Here is a 19,597-nt window from a genome sequence, read left to right as displayed (position 1 = left end):
AAAACAATATTTTTAACTTGGTATAAAAACTTCTGTTTTCCAAAAACCTTGTAATGGTGTCTCTTCAGTAGATTTCAGAGTACAGTCGGAGTTTGACCAGAGTACAGTCTAAAATTTTAGAGAAACACTTCTTTTCTTCCTTATTGCAGGGATATGCTCCACCACCAAAAAATGGGATTGAGCAGAAGCGACCTGGCCGCCCATTGAATATTACATCTCTAGTTAGATTATCATCAGCAGTGCCAAACCAGATCTCCATTTCTTGGGCATCTGAAATTGGAAAGGTAAACTATGTTCTTTGTAGTATGAGAGTAACCTCACTCAGTATTACTCCTTTTCCCTCTTTGATTGTTGCAGGCAAGAGATGTGCTAACATAAGTTGCCTGTACTCCTTCACTATAAAGATTTCAACTCTCTTCCCATCCAGTAGCTTGATTAATGACTATAGGAGAAATCCTGGTGCCATTGAAGTCAATGGCAAAACTCCAGTGAGTTCAGCAGTGCCAGCATTTCACCTGAAACTTATTAAAGTAAAACAATAATGTAAAAGGCTTTAGAATTGCTTCAGAGAACAATTTTTTTATTTTTCACTGTTTGTAGTGAGATGAAGAATAATAAAAATGAGTAGTAATGAGAGGAACTTGCCATTTCCTAACTTGATGATATAGTTTGTGACAAAGAAAATGCTCTGTAGCATGAGTCTTCTATAGGCAGTTGGCCATTAAGATTAATAAGAGAAGTTCAGGGGCACAGGAGCAAACATTTTGAAAATGACCAGACGTGCCTTGTCTCCAGCCACCCTCATGCAGACATGTTTGAGTTTCCTATTTTCTACCTAAATGCTGTTCATTTATAAGTAAAATTGGCTTCATAAAAACATTAATTTCACAATTAAGTTAATGTTTAAAATCAAATTTACACAAATTAAGAAGGAAGGTACTGTATATCTGGGGTCAGGCTTGGGTTATGTGGGATTACAAGTGTCGGTTACAGTGTTCATAATACACATACACATACACATAGTACATAACCAGCATAGACCCAGATTGGGGTGTGGGAGTTTTTAAAATGTTACTACAACTGATGCTAAACATATCAAGCCATCTGCATAGCAACATGGATTGCTGCACATGCATCAATGCGGTATTCTCTCTGCATTGGTTGCCAAGGCTCCTTTGTGCAAGATGCGAAGTACTCTGACACTGAAGCCTATGGGACTACTTATAAGATGTAATATAAGCACATGGTGAAGTGCTTTGCTAGATCCATGTCAGAGTGCTCAGCATCTTGCAGGATTGAGCCCTGAATTCAGTAGTCTGGTTCAGGGTCTCTGTCCTGAAATTGGAAACCTTTCATGGTATTGGACCCAGCTTCTGAGAGATCCCCTCTCCCACAGTGATCATAACCTCCCACAATAGCTACATTCACCAGTGATACATCTGTTAACTGGTAGTGGAAGCCTCGTGAATGCAGAACTTTCACAGGAGCTGGATCTATATTGTGGAACTTGTGCCTGCAAGAGATAAGTGTGATCCAGACTGCTTTAGAACTCATTCAACACCCCCACCCCCACACACACACTTGGCTTCCAGGGAGACAACTTTTGTGCACTCAGATATAACTATTCCTCCAACAGGTTTCAAAGGAAGAAATGTTGTTTTCATTTCTATTTTTAAATACTTAGGAGTGTTTCTGTGTTTAAATAGAAGGCACTCTGATACTACAGTGATGGGAGCCATAAGACCATAGCTAAAAGGAAAGAAAACTGGCTATGAAGAACTGTAAACAAAGGGTTATAAGCAGCACATTTTGTTGGAGGGGAAGTGTCTAGTGGGGGTACTATAGTGTCTTAATCTTCATCAGTGATCTGAAAGAAGTGATAAAGTGAGTTAATGAAACTCGCAGATGGTATGAATTAGGGAGCAGTGGTAAACACCAGTGAGGACCAAAAATTGCAAACTGAGATCTGATTTAGAAAATATAACCAAGGAAAAATAGACCAAAACAGATCAATAATGGAGAAACCTCAAAAGTAGTAATGGTACAAGCGTACACCAGACTAGGCTTGATTTTGCCATATGATACAGTAGTAAATAGACCAATACCTTCCATATGTAGCAAAAAGTTATATCGTATCACAAGAAGGAAATAGGTGTGACCACACCTGAAATAGTGTGCTCTGCTCTGAGTTTGACCAAAAAGATGGTGACAAATTGGAGGGCATTCAGAGGAGAGCATTTAAAGTTCTGAGGCCAAGAGTGCTTAATTTGCAGGAAGAGTGAGTTAAATATTGTTTCATTCATTTGAGTGACAGTTGAATGGGATATGCCTTTTAACATTGACAGGGTGTAAATAACAAGAACAGGTGGAGGTGTTATTTGACATAGTAAAAGGAAGTATAACTGGGAGTACAGGGTTGAAGGTAAGAAGGGGAAAACTTACGTTAAATCGGGAAAATTTTATGATGGTGAGATCTGTAGTACTGAGGAATAGTCTTTCAAGTGAAGTACTGGCATCCAGTTCTTGTACCCCAATTTAGACTATACAAGATATTAATAACTGTATTATAGAGAACTATTGCACACTGGAGGGAGGATAGATTATTCAATTTTGTCTATCTGTACATTATTACTTTTTCCCAGAAGCAAACTCCCATCTTGAGCTCTGATCCACTCTACTACTGGTATTGGAGATGTCTAGACGTAATATTACTCTCCTGCAGTTGTTCACTTGGGAGCCTGCTAAAGTCGTGGGAGAAAGTAATTGTGTTAGTATTAGTCTGAAATGTGCACTAATAATGATTATGTGGGCAGGCATGTGCTTTTATATAAAACAGTTTTATATTCTGTTTTGGGTCACATTTTGAGATACCTACCATAAAACTGCCAAACACATGACTTGACATCTGGCCAAGTTCTCTGTTGGTGTAAGAGGGTGGAACTTTATGAAGAGGTGCACTGTCTTGAACCAACTGTGATTTTATCCCACTGATTGCAATAGCTTCAGACTTTGGTCAGCAAACTAATAAATAGCTTTACTTAGGAAGAAATTCCATTTCTGCACCATCATTAATCTATAAAAATATTTCAAAAAGGTGTGACCATTTGTTTTGTTGAACTAACAGAAAATTGATTTACGTTTAATTCTGCTAGCATAGTTTATAATCTTACTGTATTGTGAGGTATGTCTGTTACTGCATGAAATAAAACTGGTTGTTTTTTGTTTGTTTTCAAATAAAAGGCAGGGAAACTCCCATCCCTAATCATATTTTTCTTCTTTTGTAGAATTACTCCATGTCTGTATATCTTGTTCGGCAGCTCACCTCAGCCATGCTTTTGCAGAGGTTAAAAATGAAAGGTATCAGAAACCCAGACCATTCCAGAGCACTAAGTAAGTTGGTTGAATTTTTCTACTTTTGTTGCTTTTTACTCTAGAATTGGTGAAAGATACCAAATTTACAGCATGCAGATTTACAGAAGTCTTCTATCTCCAGTAGAGAGAGAGAGAGAGAGTTTGCAATGCTTTTGCTCATTCCAGACCATGAGGGGAACAACTACTCAGTGTCTGGACTCTCTCCTGATATTGCTAAGAGCACCTCTGCAGTGGTGGGCTGTAAAACGTAGCGCTTGTGTTGACATCAATATCCATTAATCTCTCCACATGTATGAGGTGCCGTTCACCTTCCTGTGAAGTGTAAAGACTTTTTTGGAGGCCCCCTTCAAAGGTTGTATTTGATTCAGCCTATATATAGGTTAAGGCGCGCTCCTGCAAATACCATTGTGCCTAGTGCTAACTGCTGTGGGTCATCAGTGGGATTACTGTTGATGGCAGTGAGTACTCTGCCTGCCAGTGTTTGCAGGATTGGGCCTAAAACTAGGAAATCAATGCAAATTTGATACTTGCTGTAAGCAAATTTCCCAGCTTCTCAATTTAGACGACTTTACATGAAAATTAAGCAGTATATTAGTGAGTATCATAGAATATCAGGGTTGGAAGGGACCTCAGGAGGTCATCTAGTCCAATCCCCTGCTCAAAGCAGGACCAATTCCCAACTAAATCATCCCAGCCAGGGCTTTGTCAAGCCTGACCTTAAAAACCTCTAAGGAAGGAGATTCCACCACCTCCCTAGGTAACCCATTCCAGTGCTTCACCACCCTCCTAGTGAAAAAGCTTTTCCTAATATCCAACCTAAACCTCCCCCACTGCAACTTGAGACCATTACTCCTTGTTCTGTCATCTGGTACCACTGAGAACAGTCTAGTTCCATCCTCTTTGGAACCCCCTTTCAGGTAGTTGAAAGCAGCTATCAAATCCCCCCTCATTCTTCTCTTCTGCAGACTAAACAATCCCAGTTCCCTCAGTCTCTCCTCATAAGTCATGTGCTCAAGCCCCCTAATCATTGAGTATCTACTCAAACACCTGAGTGGCGAGAATGGCATTTTTAATAATGATTATGTAATGTAATTTAAATTGTGTTTTTCATTGTACTAGTTAAAGAAAAGCTGACGGCTGATCCTGATAGCGAAATTGCCACAACCAGTTTGCGGGTATCTCTGATGTGTCCTGTAAGTAAAGTTGTGAAGTATAATATGCAATTAAATTTTTGGGGTGGGGGTGGGGGGAGGAAATCATTCTTTATTTTTGTTCATCTTACATTCAAAGTTGGATTATTGTAAAAAGGGCCCACAACTCAGAACTTCATAAAATAGCTTTTACTGTTAGAGGGATTTCTATAATATAATAAGTGGTATTTTTTTAAATACAAACAGTAGTCAACAAGTTAAAGCATAAAAGTGCTGTGAGAGCATCCAGTGCAATATACTTGATCATTTGTACCTCTCAAGACCTTTTAAACAGGAGAGGAAGTATTGTTATCCCCGTCCCCCACCCCCCTTTTTTTTAAGAGGGTGAAACTGAGGCATTAAAAATTGACATGACTTGTCCAGAGTTTCTCAGCAGATAAATGGCAGAGCAGGGAATAGAGTTTAGATCCCCTGATTCAAATGTCCGTCCTACTATACCAAACTACCACCTTTTTATAAGAATAAGCCAACTCTTGACCACTTTGACACTGAATGTCATAAGACCTACAAATAACTTTGGGATTCTCTTTGAGCCTGTTTAGATTGAAATAATGCTGCAAGTCTGTAGTAGTGTAATCTTTTAACAAGAACAAGATGCCTGGGAGTCAAAACTTTTATTCCCAGCGCAGTCACAAATTTGTTTGTGTGTCTGTGACCAGCTAAGTGATCTGCTTTGTTCTTCAGTTTACCCATATAAAGTGGGTATAATACCAATTCAGAAGTCAGACTTCACTAATCCGTGTTCATAAAGCACGTTGAGATCCTGGGATAAAAGGTACAACATATTATGAATGCTTCAAGCATTTTACTGTAACAAAATCATAGCAATAGAACACTGACATTGTGCTGGCCCTATCGGCTATTAAAAGGCCTCTGCTGGGCCTTGACATTTAGAGGCAAAACCAATGTCTCTGTGAATGACACAATCCTGTATTCTTTCTGCACATACAACTCCTGTTGATTTTGATAGGATTTATGGGCCTACCAGGACCTTGGGATTGGGCATTTATTTACCAGCAGGAAACCATTCTTATCCTGTGACTGGTTTATTTCATTGTTATCTCCGAAAATGTATTTTGGTTCCCTCTTGTCTGTCATGCTGATATTTGTTTCTATTGCATCTCCTGCAGCTGGGAAAAATGAGACTGACAATCCCATGCCGTGCTGTTACCTGCACACATCTGCAATGTTTTGATGCTGCTCTTTACCTACAAATGAATGAAAAGAAGCCCACCTGGATTTGTCCTGTCTGTGACAAAAAGGCAGCTTATGAGAGTCTAATATTAGATGGGTAAGAGATTGAGTTTGTCATTTACCTTTTTTACAGTAGTTCTGTGTCTTAGAATATGAATACAGCAAGTACAAACCTATGCTATGGTTTCAACATTGAGATTTGCAGTTTCTGGCTATCTTATTTCAATGTTAACTTATTTCCTTGAATATTCAGAGATATCAAGGCCAGAAGGGACCATTTATGATCATCTAAAATGACCTCCTACATAACACCAGACCATAGTGTTCCTCATCCACAGACAACCTGCCAACTTTGCAAATTTGACACCATCAGCTCAGGATTAAACAAAGACTGTGAATGGCTATCCAACTACAGAAGCAGTTTCTCCTCCCTTGGTGTTCACACCTCAACTGCTAGCAAAGCACCTCACCCTCCCTGATTGAACTAACCTCGTTATCGCCATACTGATTTATACCTGCCTCTGGAAATTTCCATTACTTGCATCTGAAGAAGTGAGGTTCTTACCCACGAAAGCTTATGCTCCCAATACTTCTGTTAGTCTTAAAGGTGCCATAGGACCCTTGATTGTAGAGTAATGTTTTAGAGGGGTAGCCGTGTTAGTCTGGATCTGTAAAAAGTGACAGTCCTTTGGGTAGTCCTTATAGACTAACAGAAGTATTGGAGCATACGCTTTTTGTGGGTGAATACCCACTTCATCAGATGCATGTGGTGGAAATTTCCAGAGGTAGGTATAAATATGCAGGCAAGAATCAGTCTAGAGATAACGAGGTTAGTTCAATCAGGAAGGATGAGGCCCTCTTCTAGCAGTTGAGGTGTGAACACCTAGGGAGGAGAAACTGCTTTTGTAGTTGGCTAGCCATTCACAGCCATTCAAATGAACTGAAGCTCTGCAGTTTCTCTTAGGAGTCTGGTCCTGAAGTTTTTTTTGCTGTAAGATGGCTACCTTTACATCTGCTATTGTGTGGCCAGGGAGATTGAAGTGTTCTCATACAGGTTTTTGTATATTGCCATTCCTAATATCTGGCTTGTGTCCATTTATCCTTTTACGTAGGGATTGTCCAGTTTGGCCGATGTACATAGCAGAGGGGCATTGCTGGCACATGATGGCGTAATATTACATTGGTAGACGTGCAAGTGAACGAACCGGTGATGTTGTGACTGATCTGGTTAGGTCCTGTGATGGTGTCGCTGGTATAGATATGTGGGCAGATTTGGCATCGAGGTTTGTTGCATGGATTGGTTCCTGAGTTAGTTACTATGGTGCGGTGTGTAGTTGCTGGTGAGAATATGCTTAAGGTTGGCAGGTTGTCTGTGGGCAAGGACTGGTCTGCCTCCCAAGGGCTGTGAAAGCGAGGGATCGTTGTCTGGGTTGTAGATCACTACTGATGCGTTGGAGAGGTTTTAGCTGAGGACTCTAGATGATGGCCAGTGGAGTTCTGTTTGTTTCTTTCTTGGGCTTGTTTTGCAGCCGGAGGCTTCTGGGTACACATCTGGCTCTGTTGATTTGTTTCCTTATTTCCTCATGCGGGTATTGTAGTTTTAAGAATGCTTGGTGAAGATCTTGTAGGTGTTGGTCTCTGTCCAACTCTGAGGGATTGGAGCAAATGCGGTTATAACCTCAGCGCTTGGCTGTAGACAATGGATCGTATGGTGTGTTCGGGATGGAAGCTGGAGGCATGAAGGTAGGCATAGCCGTCGGTGGGTTTTCGGTATAGGGTGGTGTTAACGTGACTATCACTTATTTGTACCATGGTGTCTAGGAAGTGGTCCTCCCGTGTAGATTGGTCCAGGCTGAGGTTGATGGTGGGGTGGAAGCTGTTGAAATCGTGGTGGAATTCTTCCAGAATCTCCTTCCCATGGGTCCAGATGATGATGTCATCAATGTAGCGTAGGTAGAGAAGGGGCGTGAGTGGATGAGAGCTGAGGAAGCGTTGTTCCAGGTCAGCCATAAAAATGTTGGCATATTGTGGGGCAATGCGGGTGCCCAAAATAGTGCCACTGGTCTGGAGGTATATATGGTCACCAAATTTGAAATAATTGTGCGTGAGGATGAAGTCACAGAGCTCAGCAACCAGTTGTGCTGTGGCATCATCAGGGATACTGTTTCTGGCAGCTTGTATTCCATCTGTGTGTGGGATGTTTGTGTAGAGAGCCTCCACAACCATGGTGGCTAGGATGGTGTTTTCTGGAAGATCACCAATGCATTGTAGTTTTCTCAGGAAATCAGTGGTGTCACGGAGATAGCTGGGAGTGCTGGTGGTGTAGGTCGGAGTAGAGAGTCCACATATCCAGACAGTCCTTCAGTGAGAGTGCCAATTCCAGAGATGATGGGGCGTCCAGGGTTTCCAGGTTTGTGAATCTTGAGTAGTAGATAGAATAACCCCGGTTGGGCCTCTAAGGGTATGTTGATTTGTTCCTGTGTTAGTGTAGGGAGTGTCCTGAATAGATGGTGCTAGGGAGTGTCCTGAGTAGATGGTGCAGTTTCTTAGTATATTCCTCGGTGGGATCTGAGGAAAGTGGCCTGTAGAATTTGGTATTGGGGAGTTGTCTGGCAACCTCCTTTTGGTAGTCAGACCTGTTCATGATGACAACTGCACCTTCTTTATCAGCCTCTTTGATTATAATGTCAGGGTTGGTTCTGAAGCCTTGGATGGCATTGCGTTCTGCACGACTTAGGTTATGAGGCAAACGACGTTGTTGTTTTTCCAGAATTTCTGCCTGTGCACGTCGGCGGAAGCATTCTGTGTATAGGTCCAGACTGTCATTTCGACCCTCAGGAGGAGTCCTTGTGGCGTTCTTCTTCTTGTGCTGTTGGTGTGGGGGGGTATCTATGTATCAGTGCGCTCTTCAGTGTTACCTTGAAAGTATTCTTTGAGTCGGAGATGGCGAAAGTAGGCTTCCAGATCACCACAGAACTGTATCATGTTTGTGGGGGTGGTGAGGCAAAAAGAGTCCCCGAGATAGGGCAGACTCTTCTACCAAGTTGTGTGTGTAGCTGGATAAATTGACGATATTGCTGGGTGAGTTAGGGATACCACTGTTGTGGCCCCATGTGGCAGGTAGGATTTTAGACCGCTTACGATCTTTTTTTCCTTTGTAGAGAGGTGAAGTGTGTAATGTAGATCTCCTGTCTTATTTTAGTAAAGTCCGTTTGTGTGGAAGGTTGGTTATTTATGAAAGTCTCCAGGTTGGAGAGCTTTTTTTTGATGTTTTCCTGTTTGCTGTATCGGATGCTGATCAGGTGGTTCCTCAGTTTCTTTGATAGTGTAATGTAATACCCCAGGTAGATGAAATTTTTTTTTTTTTTTTTTTTTCTCCGTAGCTTCCTTGATGCAATTCACACTCCATTACAGCTGGCTTTTAACTTCATCACTTCTGATTTAGCTCAGGACCGTAAACAAAACCAAAGCAACTCAACTTTATTTTCCAGGCTCTTTATGGAAATCCTTAATGAATGTTCAGATGTGGATGAGATTAAATTCCAAGAGGATGGTTCTTGGTGTCCTATGAGGCCTAAGAAGGAAGCTCTGAAAGTGTCCAGTCCTCAGTGTACCAAAATAGAAAGTATGTATATTTGTGTACTGAATATCAAATGGATAAAAATATCTAAACGTTATAGACTCTCAGATGTAACTAGGATAACCCTTTTAGCTACCAGTAGTGAGTTTGGGGGCTTGGTATCCCTTCACCCATTTAGATTTTAAAAGAACATCCCTTTCTCTCTCTTAAATTTTTTTTTTTTTTTCATGTTGATTCTTTTGGGAAATGGACTGTTCATTATCCCTGGGAGAGGCACAAGAAGCAATTTGTTCCCCTCTGGTAACACAGAGATATACTGGATGATCTAGGTCTTTTGGGGCTGGTCTTCACTACAGCGCTAAATTGGCACCACTGCGATTGATTCAGCGCGTCAATTTAGCGGGTCTGGTGAAGACACAATAAGTTGATGGGAGAGCGCTCTCCCAGCGATATAGCACGGTGTAGATACCACATGAAGTTGGTGTAAGTTACGTCACTCGGGGTCTTTTCACACCCGAGTGACGTAACTTACGTCAACTTAAGCGGTAGTGTACATAAGGCCTTTGTGGCTCCCAGTCTTTGGTGCAGGGAGTAGTAATCCCAAGGTTGCTTTTGAATTCTGATTTCCTATATAGAGGCCAAAAGGCCCATGTTTCAGTTAAGTACAGTAGAATTTGAGAGGCTATTCATACCACAAATGGAAACGGCTGATGTTAACATTGCTTAAACAATTATGCTTCTCCTTTTAGGTTCCACTGTTGTCAGCAAACCATGTTCTGTGACAGTGGCCAATGAGGTAAACAAGAAGAAAGTAGATGTTATCGACTTGACAAGAGAAAGCTCTTCTGATGAAGAGGAAGATCCTCCTGCCAAAAGGAAATGCATATTTATGTCTGAAACACAAGGAAGCCCAACCAAAGGGTTTGTTAATTTTAAAGTTAGCTTATCTGAGACATTACAGAATAACAACTAACATGTGGATGGACTTGTAAATATCTCTTCTGGATGCAGTTCCAAATTTCCACATCAGAACTTCTGTTAGGTTACTTCTTGCAGAAAACTGTATTAATATATGGTATCTTCGTACAGGTGATTATTTTATATAGTTTTACATCACACGGAGATTTGCCCTCACTTGTTGTGTATGCAAGAACGTACTCCCTTGGTGTGATAGCTGTGGCAGAGGGCGTCCCCAGTGCTAAATGCTAATACATTCCTGCTAAACCAGCTTTCATTTAAGAGTTGAAAATACCACAAATAGTGAAGGGGGTCTGCATCCTGAAATCCTATAGTGCTGTTTCATTGATATGCTGGACTTCAGCATGTCAGCTTTAGAAGGGAAACACTGTACTGTGTTGAATCAACTCCTAGATTTTCCTTCCAAAGTCTGTATGCAGCTGAATTTCTTAAACCTGATCATCAACCAGAAGAGAGACAGAAAACACTGTGTGAGAGAGGAGAGTTAAGTGGGTTAGAAGAAGCAGCAATGGGAGTTAAAGACCCCCCAAAAAACCACAAAACTCAACTCCAGAAGATTGGCAGAGATGGCAAAAAGCCATCCTGCTAAAAACAAGGAGGCCATATTCATTCCTGGATACAATTCTGTTGTTTTAATAGAGTTACAAGGGGGATGGATTTTGTTCAGTGGCTTTTGCCAGGCCCTGTCAGAAGTGCCACTTCCTAAAAGTTCTCTTATCTCATCATCCCCCTGTTTTTCCCAGCTAGACACAGGATTCCCAACTTCCAGTGAAATTACTTACCATTACCAACATTTTTCTCTTCTGGGTCCCTCCCATTTTTTATATCACTCAGCAACAGTCCCAGGCTACATCTTCCTATCAGGGCATTTCAGTTGGAGTACTTTGGGGGCCTGAGAGACCTTTAGATACTCATCTAAAGAAGGGGAGTACAGTACCTCCTCGCTTAACGTTGTAGTTATGTTCCTGAAAAATGCGACTTTAAGTGAAACAATGTTAAGCGAAGCCAATTTCCCCATAAGAATTAATGTAAATGGGGGGAGGGAAAAATTTTTTCCAGACAAAAAACTATATTATGTATACATATACGTATAGTATACGTTTTAAACAATTTAATGCTGTACACAGCAATGATGATTGTGAAGCTTGGTTGAGGTGGTGAAGTTAGAGAATCATAGAATATCAGGGTTGGAAGGGACCTCAGGATGTCATCTAGTCCAACCCCCTGCTCAAAGCAGGACCAATTCCCAACTAAATCATCCCAGCCAGGGCTTTGTCAAGCCGGGCCTTAAAAACCTCCAAGGAAGGAGACTCCATCACCTCCCTAGGTAACACATTCCAGTGCTTCACCACCCTCCTAGTGAAATAGTGTTTCCTAATATCCAACCTAGACCTCCCCCACTGCAACTTGAGACCATTGCTCCTTGTTCTGTCATCTGCCGCCACTGAGAACAGCCGAGCTCCATCCTCTTTGGAACCCCCCTTCAGGTAGTTGAAAGCAGCTATCAAATCCCCCCTCATTCTTCTCTTCTGGAGACTAAACATTCCCTGTTCCCTCAGCCTCTCCTCATAAGTCATGTGCTCCAGACCCCTAATCATTTTTGTTGCCCTCCGCTGGACTTTTTCCAATTTTTCCACATCCTTCTTGTAGCGTGGGGCCCAAAACTGGACACAGTACTCCAGATGAGGCCTCACCAATGTCGAATAAAGGGGAACGATCACGTTCCTCGATCTGCTGGCAATGCCCCTACTTATACAGCCCAAAATGCCGTTAGCCTTCTTGGCAACAAGAGCACACTGTTGACTCATATCCAACTTCTCATCCACTGTGACCCCTAGGTCCTTTTCTGCAGAACTGCTACCTAGCCATTCGGTCCCTAGTCTGTAGCAGTGCATAGGATTCTTCCGTCCTAAGTGCAGGACTCTGCACTTGTCCTTGTTGAACCTCATCAGGTTTTTTGGCCCAATCCTCAATTTGTTTAGGTCCCTCTGTATCCGATCCCTACCCTCTAGTGTATCTACCACTCCTCCCAGTTTAGTGTCATCTGCAAACTTGCTGAGAGTGCAGTCCACACCATCCTCCAGATCATTAATAAAGATATTAAACAAAAGCGGCCCCAGGACCGACCCTTGGGGCACTCCGCTTGAAACCAGCTGCCAACTAGACATGGAGCCATTGATCACTACCGGTTGAGCCCGACGATCTAGCCAGCTTTCTATCCACCTTACAGTCCATTCATCCAGCCCATACGTCTTTAACTTGGCAGCAAGAATACTGTGCGAGACCATAGCTTTGCTAAAATCAAGGAATAACACATCCACTGCTTTCCCCTCATCCACAGAGCCAGTTATCTCATCATAGAAGGATAGTCAGGCACAACTTCCCTTGGTGAATCCATGCTGACTGTTCCTGATCACTTTCCTCTAAGTGTTTCATAATTGATTCCTTGAGGACCTGCTCCATGATTTTTCCAGGGACTGAGGTGAGGCTGTCTGGCCTGTAGTTCCCCGGATCCTCCTCCTTCCCTTTTTTAAAGATGGGAACTACATTAGCCTTTTTCCAGTCATCCGGGACCTCCCCTGATCGCCATGAGTTTTCAAAAATAATGGCTAATGGCTCTGCAATCTCATCCGCCAACTCCTTTAGCACCCTCGGATGCAGCGCATCCAGCCCCATGGACTTGTGCACGTCCAGTTTTTCTAAATAGTCCCGAACCACTTCTTTCTCTACAGAGGGCTGGTCACCTTCTCCCCATACTGTGCTGCCCACTGCAGCAGTCTGGGAGCTGACCTTGTTTGTGAAGACAGAGCCAAAAAAAGCACTGAGTACATTAGCTTTTTCCGCATCCTCGGTCATTAGGTTGCCTCCCTCATTCAGTAAGGGGCCCACGCTTTCCTTGACTTTCTTCTTGTTGCTAACATACCTGAAGAAACCCTTCTTGTTACTCGTAACATCTCTTGCTAGCTGCAACTCCAAGTGTGATTTGACCTTCCTGATTTCACTCCTGCATGCCTGAGCAATATTTTTATACTCCTCCCTGGTCATGTGTCCAATCTTCCACTTCTTGTAAGCTTCCTTTTTGCATTTAAGATCAGCAAGGATTTCACTGTTTAGCCAAGCTGGTCGCCTGCCATATTTACTATTCTTTCTACACATCGGGATGGTTTGTTCCTGCAACCGCAATAAGGATTCTTTAAAATACAGCCAGCTCTCCTGGACCCCTTTGCCCTTCATGTTATTCTCCCAGGGGATCCTGCCCATCTGTTCCCTGAGGGAGTCAAAGTCTGCTTTTCTGAAGTCCAGAGTCTGTATTCTGCTGCTCTCCTTTCTTCCTTGTGTCAGGATCCTGAACTCGACCATCTCATGGTCACTGCCTCCCAGGTTCCCATCCACTTTTGCTTCCCCTACTAATTCTTCCCTGTTTGTGAGCAGCAGGTCAAGAAAAGCTCTGCCCCTTGTTGGTTCCTCCAGAACTTGCACCAGGAAATTGTCCCCTACACTTTCCAAAAACTTCCTGCATTGTCTGTGCACCGCTGTATTGCTCTCCCAGCAGATATCAGGGTGATTAAAGTTTCCCATGAGAACCAGGGCCTGTGATCTAGCAACTTCTGCTAGTTGCCAGGAGAAAGCCTCGTCCACCTCATCCCCCTGGTCTGGTGGTCTATAGCAGACTCCGACCACGACATCACCCTTGTTGCTCACACTTCTCAACTTTATCCAGAGACTCTCATGTTTTTCTGCAGTTTCATACCGGAGCTCTGAGCAGTCATACTCCTCTCTTACATACAACGCAACTCCCCCACCTTTTCTGCCCTGCCTGTCCTTCCTGAACAGTTTATATCCATCCATGACAGTACTCCAGTCATGTGAGTTATCCCACCAAGTCTCTGTTGTTCCAATCGCATCATAGTTCCCTGACTGTGCCAGGACTTCCAGTTCTCCCTGCTTGTTTCCCAGGCTTCTTGCATTTGTGTATAGGCACTTAAGATAACTCATCGATCGTCCCTCTTTCTCAGTATGAGACAGGAGTCCTCCCCTCTTGCGCTCTCCTGCTTGTGCTTCCTCCCAGGATCCTATTTCCCCACTTACCTCAGGGCTTTGGTCTCCTTCCCCTGGTGAACCTAGTTTTAAAGCCCTCCTCACTAGGCTAGCCAGCCTAAGGATGGAAGAGGGTGGGATATTCCCCAGGGAATGCTTTACTGGTAAATGATGAACTAGCAGTCGGCTGAGTCCTCAAGGGTTAACACATTGTTAATGTAGCCTCACACTTTACAAGGCAGCACGAATGGAGGGAGGGGAGACAGCATGGCAGACAGAGACACACCCTGTGTGAGAGAGAGATGCTCATTGCCCCTTTAAGTACGCTTACACCACTCTAAATATATTGCCTTTTTAAGTAGATCAGGAAGTTGAGACAGCAGCTGCAGCCAGCAAGCTCCCTCTGTCCTGCTCTATATGGAGAAGCGGTAAGCAGGGGGGCAGGAGCAGGGGGGAGGGACACACCCGGACAGCCCCCTTCTTCCCTCCCCCCCACGCACAGCAAGCAGGAGGCTCCTGGGAGCAGTTCCAAGGCAGAGGGCAGGAGCAGCACATGGCAGTGTGAGGAGGGACAGCTGAACTGCTGGCAATTGGTAGCCTGCTGGGAAGCTGCCACACAGGGAACTTAGGGGAGCGGGGAGCTGATAGGGGGGCTGCCAGTCCACCCTGGTTCCAAGCCCCCACCAGCTAGCTGCAAAGGGCTGCTCTTCCTGCAAGCAGAGGACAAAGCAGGTGGCTGCCAAACGACGTTATAAGGGAGCATTGCGCAATTTTAAACAAGCATGTTCCCTAATTGATCAGCAACGAAACCATGTTAACCGGGACGACTTGAAGTGAGGAGTTACTCTATTGTTAGGCTGACCATTGCTCCGCCAACCCACTCCAGAGGGTCAACCTTCTGGCATCACTAACTGGTCATGATCAAATTTCCTACAACATCTGAGAGTCACAGCATAGTAGCTCATGTCCTTTCCTCAAGTAAATTCTCCACTCCATGCCCAAAACTTACTTTTCTCCTTTCTGCCACCTGCTGAAGTACTGAGCATGTCCTGTTCACTCTGCAACAACAGGTGTTTACTGCTCTTTGGCAAGTCTATAGTAGAAATTACTTTTCATAGATTTCCAGTGGTGACCCTCTTTGAAGTCCCATAACTTGTTGAGAGCAGCAGAGGAGTCCTGTTGCCAGACTTCTTCCTCTTTCAGTACTGATTGCAAATGTAAATAATTCTAAATATCTTCAGGAAAGAATACGTTTAATAGTAACATCAGATGCCAGTGACTTCCTTTCATAATGCTGCTGCTGCCACTTTTTGGCAAGATGGGTGCAACCAGCCATATGTTTCTTATGTTGATCTGAAGTATTCCTGTCTGTTTTCTGAGCACAAAAACCTCAGACATGCTTTTGTAGAATTAAGATGTCTCTGAAGCAGTCTTTTTCAGTGTCTAGAAATGTATGCATTCTGGCATGTTTCCTGTGTAAGGTTCTATCACTGACTTGGGGTTACAAAAAGATCTTATTCAAATATTTGAGCGGATAGTTGGCCCAGTGGATTACTGTACTGTCTTGCACCTCTGGAGAGCTGAATTTAACTCTTGCTTTAAGTTGTGAATGAAGATGAGTTTGTTGTTTTCATACCATACATTGGTCAGAGAGGACTGATAAATGCTGGACCAACTTTATGTGGCACTAGAAGTCAGCATTGAGAAACATGGGCGTAGTGATATGTGGGGAAGCTTAAACAAGTGCCAGCTTGTCCTGTTCCTGGCTCCAGTCAGTTCTGTCAGTTCCTCACTTCCCCCAGAGTACTTAATTCACTTACAAATAGCCATTTATATTCCTGGATGATAGTGTTCTAAATGACTGCAGCACTGTACTTTGTTTTAATGCCAACTAGCTCTTATGTCACAGCTGCTGTTGAGAGCCAAGATACGTTCATGTTATAATGAAGACTGTTATGGAAGAGGAGATTAGAGTGGAGTACTATGTAGTGAGTAGCCACACTATAGTTGTGTTGTAACATAGTGACCTTGTGAATGAGAATGCACTGTGGTGCAGAATTTCTCTCCTCTTAACTAACAGCCAGATTGTTTGTTTGTAATTTCCCATGCTGTTTAAAACAGGGTTCTCATGTATCAGCCATCTACCGTAAGAGTGCCCAGTGTGACAACGGTTGATCCTGCTGCTATTCCTCCTTCATTAACAGACTACTCAGTACCATTCCACCACTCACAAATATCCAGTATGTCGTCAGACTTGCCAGGTAGGTGGTGGTTAATTTTTTTAACATTTTCCAACACTCTCATTAATAACTAATGAGGTATTGCCTTACTGAGCACTGCACTGATGCTACATCTAAACCAGAACCGTGCAAGCAGGTCACTAGGGGGTCTTTTCATGTTCAGATTCCAGTCGTATAGCTTCCAAAATGGTGAAGTCAAAAACATTGCTCTAATGAGCACAAACTCGAGTTTGTGTGTTGGTAAATCAGCTAGAGGAGAAGTCTCTCACTATGATGGATTAAGTTTCATTAGTGTGATCACCTGGCTGATGTGCTTCAAAAACACAAGATAGGGAGAGTAAGCATCTAAAGTTGTGACCGCTCACCTCAACCTTACCTTGCCTCTAGACAAGGAGAGAAACCTTTTACCTCGATCTAGCTGGTTGAGGTTGTCCCTAGTGTTACTCTGCCTAACCTAGGAAAAAGGTTAAGGTGAGCTACAATGTGTAAGCTCTGACCTCTGTTGCCTTTTTTATCTAGACATCCCCTAAATGCCCATGATGCATTCTTCAACACTGCTGCTAATAGCAATCAGAAGGTGGGAAATGGTGGTATTTTCTATCCTCGCTCTTTACAAGAATGCGGTTTGTGAGGATTTTTGGGATTCCTTCTACCTACACTAGTACACAGAGCCTTGGAAAATGGTTTCAGCCAACACCCACCCCTTTCCCTGACCTGTCCATATCCTCCCTGCTACACTTGTGGCTTTTTTTCCTGTTCCAGCCCCCACCTGGATGATGGCATTGCGATAGATCACCACCTCTGTGTTTCACTGCGCTCTCTGGTTCTTTTATTGCTCCCTCCCTCCCAACATGCCTCCCTTAAGAAAACCCAGCGTCTTTCTGTAGAATACTCAGAAAAGCCTTCGGTTCACCTTTAGTTCATTTTAACCTTAAGGAGAGAATTAAAGTTCTAGAATTTCACAATGAGAATTGTGGATCCCTTATGGGCTCTGTAGAGATATATCTCCTGAATCAAATCTCCCATCCATTTTCTCAGAGGGTGGGGGGACAGACAGCCTGCTGGTGAGGGAACACCTTTGCCTAGATCCGGTTGGAGGCCAGGGCTGGCTGGCAAGGGAGGGAGTAGGAGGTGAGTTCTACAGTAGCCCATTCCATTCTCTATTCTTTTATCTTTCTTTCTGTCAATATGGAGAAGGCAAGGCCGGGATTTTCAAAAATACAAGACTAAAGTGTCTCTAGCATTGGTAGGCTTCTGTTTTTGAAAGTTCTGCCCTAAATGCTTAAGCACTGAAGGTGTATAAGATGGAAGAAATTCAGTCACCGCTCCTTGAAGCTTGTAGTTTGAACTGCTTCTCCATTCCTAATGTTTCCAGACTGCTTCAACACAATAGGGTTGATGTTAGAAGTGTTTCCTTGCTGGCTGCCTTTGGATGGAGGAGAGGCCTGCTGTTTGGTTGTGGACTTGGTCACGTTGTGACCTTTCTTCTCTACAGCATGCTTAATATTGACACTCTTTATGTCCAGTTTGATTAAAAGTTATGGTCACACAGTGAATCTTGTGCTATGCTAGACTTGCATACACTTGCAATATCTCCAGTTAGCTACCTCCTCATCTATGCAACCATGTTAAAATCACCCCAGTATATCCAGTGAATACACCACCATCACTCTACCTACATGTAGGGAAAAAACCCACTTGTAACTAGACAACTTTATTTTTCCTGGCTCCTGATAATTTGAGACAGGTATTACCATGTGTCCTTCACTAAGTACTCTGTAGCTAACACTAAGCAATTAATGGTGATAAAATGTTTCTTAAAGCTGTACAACTATTGATAACAGAGGAGACAACATTAATCTCTTATCTTTCTAGGTTTGGATTTTCTTTCACTAATCCCAGTTGATCCACAGGTATGTTTCCTGGCTACATTGATGTCTGTGTTTTGTTTTTTGTTTTTTTTCCTGGTTACACACTTCAGAAAAATTAATTGCAAACTAATCGGACCACCCGACTGGTCCAGACTGTCAGGAATCCTGTCTCAAACAGTAGCTAGTATCAAACATTGAGAGGAAGGCACAAACCATCCCATGATAGACCAGTATAGAATCCCTTTTCAATAAGGGAAGACTCTCTTCCCCCCCCTCCTCCCCCCCCCACAAAATCCCCAGATAGGTAGGTAGCTAGCGTCCTTTTCCCAGAAACATGAGTTTCTATCCCTTTGTAACGTAACTGACTCTACATAGTGGCCTATTATAATCCATTCCCCTGTGTAGGTAGGAGGCTATATCAGATATTAAATGGATACTACACTTGATCTTAATTAAATAGACACGATGAGATTAGGATTTGAGAGCGATTCTGATCCTCTCCTGAGCTTTCAGGACAGCTGTCATCTGCCCAGCCCTGGGAGAAAGAGGAAGTACTTACTGTAGCTGTGTCAGATGGGCAGGGGCATGCGCAAGAATTTAAATTCCAACACTTTTGAAGGGACACTAAACACACACACATGTGTGGCCCCTCCCTTCCCCCCATTTCTCAAGATGCCTCTGGTGGGGAAGCCCAGCAGTGAGGAAGCAGCATCTCCCCTTGCAGCAGAACTCTCCATGTCCCTGCTGCATGGGCACGGAGGAAGCAGCAGGGCACCTGGTTGCAGGCTCCTCCCCCCACTCCTATAGCTGCAGCCTGCTGCTGCTTCCGTGCTCCTGGATTCCCAGTGCTGCTACCTGCTTTGCAGACACCGCTGAGGTGAGTCGGGGCCTGGAGGCAGACGCAACAGGGGACTCGGAAAGCAGGGAAGGAGAAGCTGCAGCTGTAGGGGTGGGGGGAGGAGAAGCTCAGCCAGCAGCCCGGCCATTTTCTCCTGGCCCAAGGCTGCAGAAACACAGATTGGGGGGGGGAGGGGAGCTCTTGCCCCCCTTTTTGCACACCCCTGCAGATGGGCCATATAGTAGGGGACTCTGAGTTGGGGATCCAAAGGCTGC

General features: G+C 43.6%; 1 protein-coding gene across 20 annotated transcripts in view; it reads left to right on the top strand.

Moving 5' to 3' along the window:
- The window catches only part of PIAS2 (protein inhibitor of activated STAT 2), a 64,634-nt gene that overhangs the window by 38,719 nt on the left and 6,318 nt on the right, over nt 1-19,597 (top strand). For 9 of the 20 annotated variants that reach the window (XM_065549969.1, XM_065549970.1, XM_065549980.1 and 6 more), the window contains 8 exons: nt 150-284; nt 3,285-3,390; nt 4,492-4,565; nt 5,714-5,874; nt 9,269-9,402; nt 10,107-10,278; nt 16,495-16,634; nt 18,489-18,526. In XM_065549969.1, coding sequence (XP_065406041.1) covers nt 150-284; nt 3,285-3,390; nt 4,492-4,565; nt 5,714-5,874; nt 9,269-9,402; nt 10,107-10,278; nt 16,495-16,634; nt 18,489-18,526 — 960 coding nt within the window. Of the gene's footprint in view, nt 1-149; nt 285-3,284; nt 3,391-4,491; nt 4,566-5,713; nt 5,879-9,160; nt 9,403-10,106; nt 10,279-16,494; nt 16,635-17,132; nt 17,191-18,488; nt 18,527-19,597 lie in introns of those variants that run through there. The other 11 variants (XM_065549965.1, XM_065549966.1, XM_065549967.1 and 8 more) reach the window with 6 other exon arrangements.

The sequence above is a fragment of the Chrysemys picta genome, chromosome 6, assembly GCF_011386835.1.
Source record: "Chrysemys picta bellii isolate R12L10 chromosome 6, ASM1138683v2, whole genome shotgun sequence".
Lineage (NCBI taxonomy): Eukaryota > Metazoa > Chordata > Testudines > Emydidae > Chrysemys > Chrysemys picta.
This window is presented reverse-complemented; position numbering and strand designations above follow the sequence as displayed.